The sequence below is a fragment of the Anser cygnoides genome, chromosome 7, assembly GCF_040182565.1.
Source record: "Anser cygnoides isolate HZ-2024a breed goose chromosome 7, Taihu_goose_T2T_genome, whole genome shotgun sequence".
In the NCBI taxonomy this organism is placed as follows: domain Eukaryota; kingdom Metazoa; phylum Chordata; class Aves; order Anseriformes; family Anatidae; genus Anser; species Anser cygnoides.
The window spans coordinates 11,603,713-11,620,588 of NC_089879.1; the positions used below are offsets into that span (position 1 = coordinate 11,603,713).

General features: G+C 39.2%; 1 protein-coding gene across 5 annotated transcripts in view; it reads left to right on the plus strand.

Annotated features, from left to right (window-relative positions):
• The window catches only part of SORCS1 (sortilin related VPS10 domain containing receptor 1), a 290,008-nt gene that overhangs the window by 82,147 nt on the left and 190,985 nt on the right, over positions 1–16,876 (plus strand). For all 5 annotated transcript variants that reach the window (XM_067000355.1, XM_067000356.1, XM_067000357.1 and 2 more), the window contains exon 2: positions 8,531–8,598. In XM_067000355.1, coding sequence (XP_066856456.1) covers positions 8,531–8,598 — 68 coding nt within the window. The remainder of the gene's footprint in view (positions 1–8,530; positions 8,599–16,876) is intronic.

Below are 16,876 nucleotides of genomic sequence, written 5' to 3' on the forward strand. Positions count from 1 at the left end.
AAGACATTCATGACTTTACAGCTATCTTTCATATCTCCTTCATTGTCTCCTTCTCAGATTCAGTTTGAGAAAATTCTCACTAAAAAAAAAAATAAATAAAATAAAGCCATTCCACATCTTTGATCATCCTTGCTGGCTTTACCTGATCCTTTTATTACTACGCACAATAGCCACCATGGCTTTTGAGTTAGGAAGAGTGTAATCTGCTGGCTGCTGAAAGTTAACAAGGTGAAGCATCATCCTCTGCAAGGCCAATTTTAATGTTTTCTCTCTAAACCTCTGCTATCACATCCTGTGACAGATATGGTTGTGGGCAACATCAGAGTGTTTTTTTGTCCCTTAATTTTTTTTTCTTTACAGATTCTTTATAATAAAGAATGTGGTGAAATCAGGAGTCGGTAGTCTAGGTGCATAATCACGTGGTTGTCCTTTTCTGTCGTCATGCTTTTCCTATCTTCCTTTGCCTGCAGATCTGCAGTCCATGTGAAAAGCAAATCACCAAGTATTCAGATCTCCATAGTTCTTGGAACTGGCCTAGTTTTTACAGTCCCTGATACTTGCTAACAGGTAAAAAAAAAAAAAAAAAAAAAATTGCTTAATAGTAATAATATGAAGAACAAGACTTGTACTGATAATTTGCCCCAAATAATGAGTTCTCTAGAATTTCTCTTTATTCATGAGCAGCCTGTAAAGTTCTTATTCATGAATTATTCAGACTTTCTTGTGAATTTCTTTGAAAAAATTCCTCACACAGCTGCCACACCAAACAGCTCATTGAGAATATTCTTGTGTTTTGGTGGCTTCCTTCTTTTTCCAAGCTGTAAAGTTCTATGTTGTACTGGGGAGGTAGAGAGGAAGAAGGAAAAAGATAGGTGTTAAATTATTTGCAGTCTTGCATTAAATGCTTCGTACACTGCAGCCTAGCCTGAAAAATACGAGTTATTAACAGATAATGCAGAAGAAAGCTTCAAGTCCTTTAACTTTCTGCTCGAATATAGCAGACCAACAAGCTTGTGAAAACTTAATTTAGTGCTTCTTTCTTATTGACTTATGTTCCTGCTAAGTAGGTGATGGAAAGGATCTCTAGAATTTAATAAGGGTTTCATGGATCACTGCACATTGAGGCATACTTATCCAGCCACAATCAAGACAGTTTTTTAATTTTCCCCATTAAGTCATTGTGTTACTTCATCAGGAGAGTCTTGTTAAGGGTAGCTACAGCACTGTCATTTTTACACAGTTATATGTATTACAGTATCTCATTAAAAAATATCGAGGCTTGCTTCTGCTGTGTGGGATAGTTCCTATACCAAAACATTTAACATTTACAGTCCAGACAAATAGAGCAAGCAAACTGTGCACCAGCACTATTTTGTGTCCCAGAAACTCTGGACATGTTACATGCCCCTTGCATGGCTGAAGAGTGCCAGAGAAGGTTAAGACTGACGAGACTGGGAGGTGTTACAATATGAGAAAACAGCAAAGATCAAGCTATGGGTTAGAGCGTGTAGCTTGCATATGACTGAAACTAGAACCAGAAGGCAGAACTAAGGAGGGCACAATATCTCTGGTATACATTATGGGCAAAACATAGTCTCTATCAGGTTATTAGTCCTAGCACAGAATTAATGTTCATGAAGACCACCTGCAGTTATTCCATGCTGGAAATTGATAATCCTAAGGCTGTTGCTTGAAGAAGACGAAAAAAAACACATACACACGAAAAACAACACAACCACTCAGCTGTGGTGCTGCTGGTCAAGAAGACAGAACAGCAGCCTGAAAGCTCATGATCAAAAATATCTGATCACTTCATTTACAAGTTGTAGAAGAAGCGGGACTATAGCAGAAATCAGAGCTTCTCAAACTGATTCAGGAATCTGTTGTAGGTGTTTAGCAGTCACATATTAAAAATCACTTGTCAAATATATTGTTTTCAAATGACTCCAATAAAGACTCAAGAAAGGAACAGTATGTACACAAATAATGCTGAGAGCTGGTGGTGTACCAGTCAGAAAAATGGGCAATTGTTGGACTAAATGTTTTTCAGTTCTGTGACTTAACCTGGGACAGCTACACTCTCAACTGAAACAGATGCAAATATACATATAGAGCATAGATGTCTGAAGCATTAATGGAGAGGTGCTGTTTTTGCCTCCATAAGCAATGGCCTGTTGTGATTTTTGAAATCAGCACTTAAATTCTATAGGACCAATCCTTCTGGCAGAGTTTCAGGTCGATCTAGAGGTAGCATTGTAAAAATCAGACCCCAGGAAGTTATAGTGAACAACTTTAAAATTTTGATTGCATTCTTCTGTTTGAAAAATCTCTATCACTGTGGAGCTGTAAAAGTTGTTTGTTTGAATTTAGTACCCTGTTGTGCTGTGTCAAGTGGAAAGCATTTGCAGAGAAGACCTGGGGGTGGTGATGAGAATACAGCTGATAAAATGTATCCAAGATGAGAGCATTGTTGGTGTAAAAGAGAATGAGTTGGAATACTAGACAGATCATTTTGCACGGTGGGTCTTTAATAATGATGGTTAGACATTAAGCACAGTGATTTTTCTGATGTGCATCCGTGTTTAGTCTAGCTTAAATAAGTACAGCCATGTTTTAACATCATGTTCACATAGTGTTCCTAGGACTAAATTTGCAATAGCGAATAGTGCAAAACATAGCTCCATGACTTAGTTACATGGCCACAGACAGCATCTGTTGCTTCCTTCCTGTTGTGCTATGAACCTGATCACCTGTGTGCAGACTTTCTCTCAACACCATGCTGTCTAGCTAGTTCAGCACTATTTTTAATGAGACTAAGCATTTTTTGCCTAGGGAGAAAAGTCAGGTTAAAGGTAATCCTTGCATTACATTTGGAACTAGCACTGAAGTAAAGGATGAACTTTGGTCAGTACCCTGTGCAGTACCATCTAGCCTTTCTAGATTCATTGGTGTAGAAGATGAAAACAAGGTCAAGACAAAGTATTAACCTGGTACTGAAAGTGGGTTGGTAGTAGAAGGAAGGGTGGGGTGAGATGGTGTGGACCAGTTGAATATAAGCTAAGATAAGTTTAGGAAAAATGAAGCTATGTTTACCCTACGGCTTCTCCCAAAGTTGCAGAGATCTTTCTTGGGCCTGAACTGGATGCTTCAAAGAGCAGTATTTTTGGTCCAGCCACTGATTTTCATCTTAAACCTATAGGTAGGTCTCTACAACCCAAGTCTTAAAAGGCAATCACGGGTCAGGAGTTCTTAAACTGAAAATGCTCTTTTCACTTAAAGTAAAACATCATGGTTTGCAAAGTATGAACAACCTGTCTTTCCTAGAGTAGCTACTGGGAGCTGGTTTCCTCTGGGAGATGGGTGAAACAGGTTTAAATACCTCTTCTCTCAGTCTGTTGTTTCCCAGGTGAGTGTGCTAACTCACCAATCCTTCTGTCCTTTTTTCTTCTGGGGCTTTTCCACTTTGTATAAGTAATTCAAACAAGCAAGCACTTTTAGGGCTATACCATGGTTAGTGTGCTCACTGGGCATGCAATAGAGCCAAGGTATTCTGCTCTTGACTATTAGAAAAGTCTTCATCATTTTGTGCTCTCCACTTCCATACCTGTTATGGCAGAAAAACCTACTTCAAATGCTGTTCCTACTGCAGAACAGAGGTCTTGCATTTCTCTGGAATAGGAAGAGCCATCTGTATTCAGATGAAAACTGGCATGACTGGATTTTCAACTTTTTTTGTCTCTAATTTGCTTGTTGTTTTCTTCTTGCGCTTGTTGGGTTGTATTGATTGGTAAGCAGTAAAGAAGGGGGAAAAATACAGTCCCGGGGGAAGAAAAAAAAGGAGAAAATAAAAAAAGGCGAGACAGTATTTTTCATTTCATTACTGTGTTCCTTCACAGCTGTATTCTGACATTTAGAACAACATAATATGCATGTCTCTGTTCATTAGGTTTCTCAGCACTACATAGTGACAGCCACGGAGGAGGGGGAGGGGGGCGAAGAAGGGAAAGAAAGAAATGATCTTAAACATGAGGTAACCTTTGCAGGCTAAATAACAAAGAAATGAGAACAGCAAAGGAGAAATACATTTTCTGAAAGAGTAAACATAACCAAAATCATGGCCTTGAATTAGGTTATTCAAATAACATTATGAAGGGGAAAAGAGAATACTGAACTCAAGGCAGAAATAACTAATTTTCTGTCCAATGACTTGTTTGTTTTGTACGCATATCTTTGAGCAGATCTATTACTAGTGTTTGAACCAGAGTAAATGACACAAGGAGACTGCTGAAAATAAGGATTGCCTTAAAGATGGGTCAGGAGCTGATCCAAGCCCAGGAAAATGGGAAGTTTTCCTACAGGGAAGCCTTTATATGTTCTAGCAATAAGTATCTACACCATGTGCAGATATCTAAGCTATTACCCAACAAACCAGTTCATGTATATGCTACAATGTGTTGTCAAATACAAACAGTAGCACTGAAATGTTGAATGTTAGAGATTTTATCATAATTTTACTCAGAAGCCTGGACGTAACAATGTTACTTTAGATTTTAGAGGTCTAGGCTGCAACAAACATGCATATCTTAATGGATCCTGGAATACCTCTGATTGTAGAAGAATTGATAGATATACCAAAAAAATAAATAAATACAACTTTCTCCACATTAGTTCAAAGTTCAAAACCAAGACATTTCAGGTCTCTGGAGGTGAAAAAAAAAATCTCATTGGCAGTTTTGTTTATTTTTGTCAGGTCATTCTTTCTGGGGTGTCAATTACAATTTCTGTTTTAAATGAGGAAATTAAAGTTCTCAATGGAGTTTTCTTTTGTAGAAATGTGGAATCATAGAATCGTTAAGGTTGGAAGAGATCCTCAAGATGATTTGGTCCAACCATCACCCTACTATCACTATCACCCAATAAACCTTGTCCCTAAGTGCCACGTCCAACCTTTCCTTGAACAACCCCAGGGACAGTGGTGCCACCCCTTCCCTGGATTTATGATCTCTCCTCAAAGTTGGGATGGGGAGAGAGAAGTCAAAATACGAGGAGCTCGTGAAAAAATAATTCTGTTTAATTCTAGCAGTTGCACATTGCTAATTTTAGTAATCCACAAACTTAGGTCTGCCTTTAATTCCTAGGTTTCACAGATGTGGGAAGTGGGTTTCATGAGATCTTTCTATGACTTTCCCTATGTCAGCTCAAGGCAAAGAATGTGGGAAAATCCTACTACGTTTCTTCTTTACTCTTCCTAGTTTCTATGCCTGCTATTTACTGGTCTACCTCTAAAACTACTAGATGTCAAAATATTTGTTAGGGGAATATTTATTAGTCATTTATGTCTCTAGTTCCTCTGGCAAGCAGAGGAGGAGGGTGCCAAGAAAAGATAACAAGGCTTGGAAAAAGATATAAGCAGCTTTCCTGCAACTGTCCAGCTGCTTTGCAGATCAAGGGAGGCTGGAAGCTGAAAGTATGTGCAGCTCCCACATCATATGGAAGGTCTCTACACAGGCTGGTGCTGAGCCTTGTTATTGATTTTACTGCTATCTTTCATCAGAAGAGCAGTTATTTAGAAAGGCTTTACATACTCTCACGTGCTCATACCTCCTTCCTCTTCTGTTGCCCTTTTACCCCCTTAAGTTTCATTCACTTGCAAAGTAGGGGATTTAAAGACATGTTCAAAGGGGTGAGGGGTAGCAGTGACATAGTCTGGACCCAGACACACAGCTGCCTGTCACCAATTAACATTCCTAGGAAAGAGGAGATTGAAATTTTAGCACTTTACAAAGCCTTAATTGGTTTGCAAAGCATATGTGCCCACTGCTGCTCTGCTATCTGGGGGCTAACAACGTGCACGTTGGCCACCTCTTCAAAGAGGTACCCTGCTGGTTGGAGGGAGGCTAGATGGCACTGAGGTCAGTGTGTTTTTGGGATGGGGGGGGGGGGGGGGGGGTTCTGTGTCAGGGTGCCCTTGGGTGTCAGCAGGCATCAGGGAGCGGTGTGTGTGCATGTGATAACAATTGATATGAACTGCTCTCTGTCATAGCAGTTGTCCTTGGGGTCCCTGGCTAGGGCAGGAGTTACCATGAGGCTGTTTCAGGGGGACATGACCATGGATCATTTCCCAGTTTGCTGCGGGGTGGCTGTCGCTGGAGTGTCATGCTGGGATCTAGGGTTGGTGGTCAGGACACCTGGAGGGGCCTGGGGGCAGCTTGATGTAGTGGGGCAGGGCTGGTGGGGAGCCATGTGAGAGAGACTGAGGAAATCAGGCCTGGAAACAGACAGACCAGAAGTCGCACAAGATCTCAGGACTGAGCTGCGCCTGGAGTTGCAGAGAGCCCTGGGGCAGGCCCGTGGACTCAGCTCTGGGAGCTGCAGGGCTGCCCTCTCTGCTGCCCTGGGCAGGCCTCATCTGTGCCTTGGTAGGGGGCAGAGCAGGCTGGCGGCTCCTGAGGGCTATGAGGTTTCCCCAGAGTGCGGCGGGGACTACCACTCCTAACTTTGGTGTGAGGAAGCCTTGGGCATCAGGTACCTCCATTGGGATGCTCTTCCACAGTCCCCATTTATTGCTGGAAACATTTGGGCGATGTCACCAAGCTAAAAAACTGGGGTCCCTGCGCTTGTCTTCTGCCTGGTGGGGTTTACACTTTAACAGCTAGAGTTTCCGGCCAGTCTCTAGTGGACAGCAGGATGAGGCTCTTATTTTGGATGTAAAGCAGTAAATGGATGTAAAGGAAGATGGGAGGCAGGAGATTAAAATGGGAGTGAACATGTAGGAAGGGAGGCTTCTTTTCTTCCAGAGGATGTTATAGAAGATGGTTGGTTCTGGTCAACTGCTGTTTTTTCAAGTGCTTCTCCTGTTTTTCCCATCAGCTGCATGTGATTTGTGCTCATTCAGATCACAAATGTTTTGGACAGACCCTGTTTGTGCTACGAAGAATTTAATTTAGGTTGTGCTGTAGAAATGAATAAATCTGTCTCTTAAATGCATATAACCTGTTCCCTGTGCTTTCCATTTTCGATAGCTATATGCCTACTTATGTCCTCAGCTCCAATATTACCACACTTTTTCTGGTCCTTATATACTGAGCATATCGGAAAAGATTCTGTTGCTGCTGTGGCTGGTTCAGGGCTATTTGCATGTAGGAGGCAGGATGGCTTTTACCTTTGGAAATGGTAATGGCCTGTTCTGTTCCTTTCTCTCAGTGCAAGCAGTGACTTGGATATTCCTCTGCCATACCAGTGCTAGCTTCCACAGAGCTTATAGGGACTGAATTTCCTCCGGTCCTTGGCTTTTCTGCCAAATTTGTTAGAAACTCGCTGATGAAAAAGTGAAAGTTATCAAGGGAATAGAGGGGTGCGTATCTGTAAACCTCATTTCTTAGGAACCGAGGCTGGAGATGATAATGTAGAGGTATATAGATCAGGGTTTTTGTCAGACGAGAAGTGTTGTGCCTCTTCAGTTTACTGGAGTCTTAATGGGATAGGGAGGAGGAGATGTATGGTGATCTGGTAGGGAGAAATACAAAATAAATTAGTAGCAATAATAATGGTCTCATAGTTTGTCCCAAATGTAGGTCTTGTTAAATGAGCTTATCATCTTGAAAGTCAGTTATTATTATTTTTGAACATTAATAAAAGAGCAGGCTGAAATATTTTGCTGGAAATTCTTTTTGATAAATTTTCCCTCCTCCCATGGCAAGATAATTTTATTCTAGAAGCGTCTGTTTTGACAGGAGGGAAGAGCTGTTTATTAAAAGAACCATTAAAACTAAATGTAGAAACATTTCCATTCTGGCTGAGTCTAAAACTTCTCACTGAAGTCATAGAAATGTTGGTTACTGGAGACATTTGGAGGTCCCTAGTTCAACCTCTTGCTCAAAACAGAGTTATCACCAGCTATAGATAAGGTCAACCCTGATTTTATCTAGTCAGGTCTTGAGAACCTCCTACATTGGAGGGCTCTGCACGTGTTCTGGGTAGCCTGTCCCAGTGTTGAAAAATTTTCTTCATGGATATTCTTTGCTGATATCCAGTCTAAGTCTCCCAGGCCACAGTGGGTGATCATTTGCCAGGTTTTTTTTTTTTTTTTTCTTCTTTAATCATCTGCCACAAATGGAAAATTTGGCTGAACACAGGCTAGTGGGTTATCTATGCACTGCAGCTGTGAAAAAGATCAGCAATTTCAGTGCTTGTGAAACAGAGTAGAATGTAACCTACCACAAAGCAGATCTCATCTGGTATCCTAAAACAGTATGTCTAGCATGTTAGCTTCTTCCCATGCATTCTTCCTTCTAGAGTTAAGGGAAGAACCTGTTGGCAAATGGAGAGCAGTTATGCAGGAAAAGGTCTGACTAGCTCAAGACAGACGTCTGCAAATACTTCCCATGTCAGTTTAGGCAAATACTTTTAAGAATTCATTCAATTATGTTAAGCACCCATTAAAGGAATCCTAAGTCCTCCCTGGGGTCATTTCAGTTCTATAAGATTGTAATTGTTCGAGACTAACCATGATTTCTTCTTTTGCCTTCAGGTGATTCTAATTCTGACAAAGCTGTATGACTACAACCTGGGAAGCATCACAGAAAGCTCTCTTTGGAGGTATGAAGATAATTTGAGCTAATAATTACCATCTAACTTAAATAGGAGCATCCTGATATGATTCTTTTATTGAATTTAATTGGATATTTCAAAAATATGCTGGAAGGTTTGTAGCTTACCCATCTCTCTCATTTCTGTTCTTTCGTACTCAAGGATGAAGAGGCTGAAGTCTTGATTGTTTTGTTTCAGCTAGGTAACACTTCATGAACCTGCTGTCTTTTGATTTCCCCTTTTCTGTCTTATTCAGAATCAAATCAACCAACCGGTTTATTTTTAGAACTCAACAGCCTCAGGTCCTTGTTTATAATGAAGAATCTCATGGCTGTCTACTGCCCAAATGATAGTTATGAAAAGTCAGTGCTGCTAAGACTGGGAGAATATTTGCATTTAAAATTTGCTCAAATGAGTATTCCAGGTCTGTTTGTTCAGAACTCGTAGTTTTAGTACCAGATAATGGATTTCCACTCATGTGGTGATATCTGCTGTAGTAATTTATAGGGAATGCCTTGTTACTTCTGATTTCAAAAGCATATCATGCACTTTTGGATTCAAGGAGAGCAGGTAGTACTTTGTTTTTTATTTGTTTTTTTAACTATATCTCAAAAAATGGATCTAAGGGGTGTTTACTTCATATGTCTTTAGTGGTAGCATCAGGAGCTGTAATGGATGAAAGGGGAGTTTTTCTCATCCTTCCATCTACAAAGCTTTGGTGGGCAGACTAGGGCTTTGTTTGCAGGTTTGATGGAGGTAGACAGACTATTGTATTGATACAAGAAAACTACAGTTATTATAAAACTAAAACTTCATGTGAGATTGAACTTGTTTTGATAAACTTGTTTAGGAAAGGATTTTCAGCTCCCGGGAAGAATTCTGTGTCAGAACTAGAAAAAATAACCTTTCTGTCCAAGGAACTGAGTAGGGGTTTAAGAGAATGACACAGGAGGGCTGTGTCTTGGGGTGTATTGAAAACTCAGGGTAGTGCTCTACCACACTAGCCTGTAGAAGAAAAGTGTATTATTTCTCTCTGCCCTAAATAAATTTTAAAAGGATTAAACTAAAAAAAAAAGGGAGGGGGGGGGACCACCCCCGGACTAAAGAAATATCAAAACTTCATGAATTTTCATTTTAGCAATAGGAACACACAAAATTTTTAGCATTTTGTGGGGTTGGATAAATAGTTTCTCATCTTACCGTAGGGATAGTTTAATCTTTCCATTTCGTATACATCACTGCTAGGGCTTGAGATCAGAAATGGTCTTATTGTCTCTACTACCCTTTTCTTTTTATGATATGCACATTGAGGAGCTCAACTCAGGATCTCTCAGGACTGTTGCTTTTGCAGAATTTTTCTAAAGGGACTTTGGTTTAGATTGATTCCACAATGGTTTCAAGAAATAATATTCATAAATGCAAAATCTGTTTTTTTTTTTTTTTTCCTCTTACTAACCTCACTTGTTTCTCCCTGAAAAATCTCCATCTGTTCTATTAGTCATTGAGAAAGGCATGGTGTTTCACCATGTGGAGAAACCTTCCCTGTTGCTGACAGTGCTGAAGAACTACTTGTGATGCAATACAGGATTGAGTTGAGATACTAATTTAGGACTAAATATAGTGTAGCCACATCGGAGAGGAGAAAACACCTCTTATTGAGGTGTATGAACTTGGGCACAATTGTGCTGATGAGTTTATGCTGTCGCCAATTCCAGAACTGGTTTCTGTGGAGTCTGACTTTTACCCTTATTAAAAGAGAAGAGACTGTGAATATCACTGGAAGGTTGTACCAGAATCTGGGACTTTGGTGGTATACCAGGCCTAGATCTAGTGAGTGTTGTGTACTTGTCTATACTTCAGACTGTCCTAATGTTAGAATGTGACGTAACATCAGAAAAGCTATATTATTTCCTCTAATCCAGTATCCTATTGCCAAAAAGTAGTCTAGGAGAGACTATATGAACAGGAGCTTCATATCTGACGCTGCCTTGTAATATTCTCCCAGCCTTCATTCTTAGGGTTGATGTTTAGGGTCCTTCCTTACCCTTCAGTTTAAGGTCTGTCTGAGTCTGAAAAATTTTTTGCTTTTAGTATGTCAGGGGTTTTCACTCATTACAAAATGTTTCCTTTCTCAGTGGTTTCAAGAAAAAATATTCACAAATGTAAAACTTTACTAGATATAAACTAACTTACTTAGTATCTTCTAGAGTGTTTTAACATTAATACCCTTGACATCTTGGGGCAAAGAGTACCATAGATTTGAGAAACCACTTGGCTTGTTTTGAACCCATCAGCTCTAGTTTCACTTGGCACATGTCACTTGTCAGGACTTGGTTACAGCTGCGTGGCCAACCATCCAGAATCCCAGGGATAATGTTTTTGACTAGGAGATATTAGAGGAGAACCAGGACAGCTAAAATGAACATATGTATCTTTGCAGTGCTCCTCTGTTATTCTTGATTGGCTCTTTGGTGTTCATGACTTCTCTGTCACCAGTGCACTTCATTCTCTTACCTTGTTCCTGTTGCCTTAATTCAGTCCCAGGTGGTTATACTGTGCTCTATCCTGAGTCTGTCTCTGATGTTAGATCCCTGCTCACCATGCAGGCATGTGTTTGGTTCTCTAATAAATATCCCTCTCAAGATCCCTGACAGCTTCTCTGTTCTTTCTGTGATGGAAGGAAATGACAAAACGGACATATCTTATTATTTAATGTACCTGACAAGGAGGTTATTAGCTGTCGCACCTCCTGGCTACTTAAGTGACATGTTAATTTACATCTCCTTGCTTGTTTCAAAAAGATACAAAAATGGAATTGAGTGAAGGGAAGAAACATATCTTGCACTTCAATTTATTTCTTACCTCTAGGTTTGATGCTAGGGAATGGAAGAAATCATGATCTCATGTCTAGTTTGATTTCTGATGTCAAGAATTCTGTTTCTGAAGGATAGAGGAAAAGACAGGTAATTCTGCAGGTACCCACAACTAAAGAGGAATCTCTGCCTTGAGAACATAACAAAGAAATACCACTGTTGCCTCCTGTGCAGAGTGCATTCTCAAAAGGTTGATGAATGATGAGGGGCGATTTAGAATCATGTCACAGACACGAGTCATTTGTGCTATAGCTGGTTATAAGCACATCTGTCAGTGGAAGGTATAGTTGGGTGATTTAAGCAGTTTTGTGACTGATGGGACTGTAACCATCTATAACACAACTATGCCATTGCCTACAAGATATGAATCTGTCTTCTTTATAAACACACTGCTACCTACTAGGATGACATCTCTTTGTAATTTTTCAGCCAGTTTAACTACAGCTGGCTGCAGTACTAATGGATGGAGATTGCCCTTCTGAAACGACCGATGAATTAAGACACTACTGGTGACAGACACAAAGGGACAAAATACAGTAAAAGGAAAGAAATAGATTCTATACCATCTTCTAAAGTACTAAGGTTCAGAAGCTCACCAAGCTTTAGATGTCAAGTGAACTGCTGATTCTGTATATGGTAAATTAAATTTTGTATCAGGCTGGGCCTGACTTTAATTATGTTATCATCTTGGCATACTTTTTCCACTGTTTTAGTTGAGGTGGTTTTATTTATTTATTTAGTTAGTTTTCTATAGAAGAGAAAGAAAACAGGGAGGAGAAAAGATTATCTGTCACTGAGCAATTAACTGAGTGTACTGGGTTTATTTCTCTTCCTATCTTGGGTATCTCTCAGATTGCAAAGAGGATTAAGCAGTGAGAGTTAGGAGAAGATGTTTTTTATCACTGGAATAAGATAAACTTATGTTTCCTGTAAATAAAAATGTCAGAATAGTCACTAAGGTATCCATGAGCTGCAGACAGCGGTAGGGGAGGACTAATCCTTTTTTCTTCTGTTTGTATCAATATGATACTCTGGAGAGATGTACAGGACTCCTTCCTACAGGACCTTGAGAGGCTGACAAAAAATGAATGTTGCCATTCACCTCTTTCTTTTCTTATAGATCTGTATTTGGTTAGAAATTACTAATTTCATAGAATTTCCTGTAAATGTAGCAGAAATTAAACTTTGCTTTTCAGCCACTAAGTAGGAAGATGTAGGGTTTGCTTGGCTTGAGAACATTTATGTCTAAACAGATATCTGATGCTCTGCTAATACTGGTAGTTACTGATGATGCTTCTATACTTGGATGCTGTACTTGAACTCTCAGCTCCCAGTTCAGGCCTGTTGGTAGCTTCCAGCCTGTACTCCACAGCTCTTGGTTTCTGCAGTAAGGAAGCTTCTGTATGTATGCTGTAAAGGAATCTCAAGAACTCTGGAAAAGACTCATGCATCACATAGATCTGGTTTTAACTTCCTATATGTAAGGTAGGGGATAATAAAAGTTACTTTTTTGAGAGAAGTGAATTTTGGATGGATTTAGCTAACTAGTGTCTTCAATGTTTTGAAGATCACATGGTGATAAATGTTAGATAAAATGTCTCAGAACTCTAGGGCTCTCTTTCTAGATTTGTCATGGCCTTCTTTTTTACCCTTGAGCCACAGTCTTTTAGCTGATCTATCAGTTTACTAATCCCCAACTTCTGACGCCACGAACACACGTTATCCTGCAACTCTGTCCCTTCAAGAAGAGAAATTGGGTATTTACAAGATTAAAAATAATAATAATAAAAAGAAATAAAAAATCCTTAGAGCATCTCCACTTCTAGGTATAAGAGTAGCTTTCATTTCTTCCATAGTATTACTTAATAAAATAACAAATTTACTGGGAGTTGAGTGTAAGATGACATCTCTTGCTCAAGGAACTGTAAGCAATATGCTTTTAAAGAATTACTGCTATGTCCTAGTTGTGTTCCTGTTCTCTTCTGCTATTAGCCACTTCAGAAGACAAGATACTGGGCAAAGGTAGACTTGAAGTCTAAGTACCATGAGTATTGTCTGTATGATGAGTAATCTTGCAGTCATCATCATGCAGGGAAGTGATATGGTGAAAACGCTTGTTGATGGAAATAGGTTTGTGTTAGTATGTCAGATCATTAAAAGGAGCAATGGAGTAACAGAAATGAGTTATTTCCTCTTACAGCTGCTATAGGGATGGGAGTTTTAGGGAGAGAGGTAGATAAAGACTGAAGAGCCTTTCTGGATACAACCTTGCATTATTAGCCAAATGATGCCTAACAACTTTATCTTGAATCTTGATTGAAAATTCTCCTTGTTTTGACTGTACGTTTACATCATAAAAGTATTTCTAAATAATATAGGTGCTTTGAAGCCTCATGTATTTTTGTTTCTGCATGAAATTTTCTGGCTCCTTGCTATGTGTGTAAGAATACCCTCTTTCCAGACCAGAGCTATGGCCATCCATGTCATCTTCAGTACTGTTGACATGTTTGTGAAGATTTTCTTCCTCTTTACTAGAAAGTCCTTACAACAGGAGACTCCAAAGTTTGGCAGTATTTTATTCCTTTGAGGGGAATTTCCAGTAAATGTCTGTTGCTGTATCGTCCTGCTGCACGTTGTATGCTGGTTCCTTACTTCTGTTTTGCAGATGGGCTGTTCTCCATGCACATTTTTCTACCTGCTGAGCTGCATTAGTAAGGTCATAAGCTGTGGTTTAGTGACACAGTGTGCTCTGCAACAGCAGATTAGGGTCTTTTAGATGGAGTAGATAGAAGAAGCAAATCCACATGAGAGAGGAACTGACAAAGGGGGGGAGGGGAAGTCATTAAGTACATTTTAACCAGCAGTTCTGTGGGAAAGGGGAATGCAAAAAGGACTATTTGAAATGCTTTTATCTATAAATATGATGCTTCAGTTGCTCAGTGTGACTGAGTCACTTTCCTTAACTGAATATCAGAGCTTGATAAATGCTGCTGTATTATCTCCCACAGGTATTTAGTGAAATTGTAACAATAACACTTCCTCATGTCTTTTTATTTTATTTTCATTTTTGTTCCTGGAAACATGTGAACCGCTGGATGCTCTGTGTATAGATGCTGGAGAGCATCTGTAGGGAAAGGAACATATCTACATGCTCAGCTATTTTTGTAGGAAGAAGTATTTTTTATAGTTTGATCACATCTGTTTCTGCTGGAAGCAGGCTTAGAACATGGATTTCATGTACTAACTGAATGTGGAGCTGAGTGCAACCTTTTTCTTGGTTGATGGGACTGTTCAACCATCAGGACCCCTAGCTATCAGTTTTTCACATGAATGCTTATTTTATTCTGGTGACTTACAATAAAAATTTCTGTCACGGTCAGCTATTCCAGTTGGTTGTCATAGTTTTCTGGGATGTCTTGTCTGTTGTCAAAAAGAGTTCCAATAAAACTGGAGAGAGGGAGAAACAAACAAAACAAACAAAAAAAAAAACAACCAGAAAGACTTATTTAAGAAACAGCCCACAGCAGATGCTTTAATTGATCCTAAGTTAGTAGGATGTTAAAATCTTATTGGATTTTGCCATATTCTTACCTTCCCTGAAGCATGAGGGCCAGGATAGCTCTTGCATTTTGTGATCTAACTTCTATCTTTATTTAATCAATGGCAAATAAGTTGTGCCTTGACAGTTTGAGGAGTCATACTCTGATATTTTGAAGGATCAGATTTGGCTGAGGATTTAGTGATATGCTCTTCATTGCCTGGTCTGTATTGATTAAAAACATTCAGCACTAATGACAATGCAAATTTATTAAGAATATTAAAAATGTGTTCCCTGTTGCAGCCAGTTGTGAAATGTAGGAGTGCTATCAAGTAAATCAAAAAGAACATCAATCCATTTTCTGCACGAAAAAGCATGTAAATCAACGTTATGAATAATAATGCTGACATATATTATCAATATACTGTAAATAACAGGTGCACAATATTCATGCTGCTTTATAGACATATAATGTTTAAGTGCAGTTTGTCATTCTTCTGTAGGTTAGAAAATGAACTTTTACATCTGTGTTTCCCAGACTGTATCTGTTTGTGTAAATGAGACTTAAAAAAAAAAAAAAAAAAAAAAAGGTAAACTGAATTACGGGTTGTATCCATTTGTTCTGGCTGTGTAATAAATGCAAACAAGCTAGATTTGATATGCAAGAAGAAACAATGCTGTGTTACCAGTTACCAGTTCATAAACAGAAAGCAAAACACTCTTAACGTTCTTATTTTTTTCCTCACTGCATATACTCTTCCTTTTACAAGGATGTGTAAAGATGTACTCATCTTTTCAGAGGGTTATATACTCATCTAGTTGCAAAAAATGTATTCGAGTCTGAGCTTGAGTAAATCAAAGCTACTCCAGTTTATACTAGCTTGAGTTCTGAGGTCTTCAGATCCAGGTACCATATTTCTGTATCTGTGCATTGGGAATTGCACAGGGAAACATTCAAAGTTTATTATTACTACAGAAAGAGCCAGATGTGTCTCTTGGTGTCTCTTGAAGGATATAATGAGACAACTGTACATGATGTGCTGTAAAAATGAATATTTAAATTGACACCAAATACTTATTGCATAGTATAAACTGACTACTCTTTACACAAAGACACAATAGCTTGCTTGGAAGTGACCTTTTCTTCTGATTTCTCTAATCTACCAGATAAGAAATGGACAACACAGTACAGGAGGAATAAAGCCCACAACTAATCAACTTGTATCTTCAATATTGATAGCAAAGAGAAAGTAAATACTGTGCTTTGCAGGGAGCTAGAGCGATTAGGGTGAGGAAGGTTCATTTTGCCTCTTGTCATTCAGCTATCCTGGCAGGAGCAGGCAGGTTCCATGGAGCAGGCAAACCTCGTACCCTTGATGGCTTCTGTGTTGTGCTGAGAAGGTTTGTGCATGTCTGACAGGGACAGCTAGAAGAAGCTTGATTCCCAGTGAGCAAGGAGGTATTTCACTGCTAGAATTCCCCTTACAAAGGCTTGGAGAAAGTGTATGGGGATTCAAGAACTTTTTTTTTTTTCCTAGCTGACAGCCTCTTCCTGCTACATTAGAGAGTAATTTCACCGGTGAGATTCATTAAAATGATGGGTGAAAATGTGCCTTTTTGATTATCAAAGTTAATTGTCATGCACTCTAAGCTGATACAGTGCTTTACCAACAGAAGGTAAAAACCCTTTTCTGTCACTCCTTATTTCCCTGCTGTCCCCAAATAAGTTTGTTTCATAAAGGAGTGGCATGGATATTCCTAGCATGCATTTTACTGTGTGCTTCACTTTGAATCTATGAGAGACTAAATTGAAAAGAAGAAACTCAAAGAGGTCATATTGTGTATTAAATGACTTTTATAAGGAAAGAGAGAGACT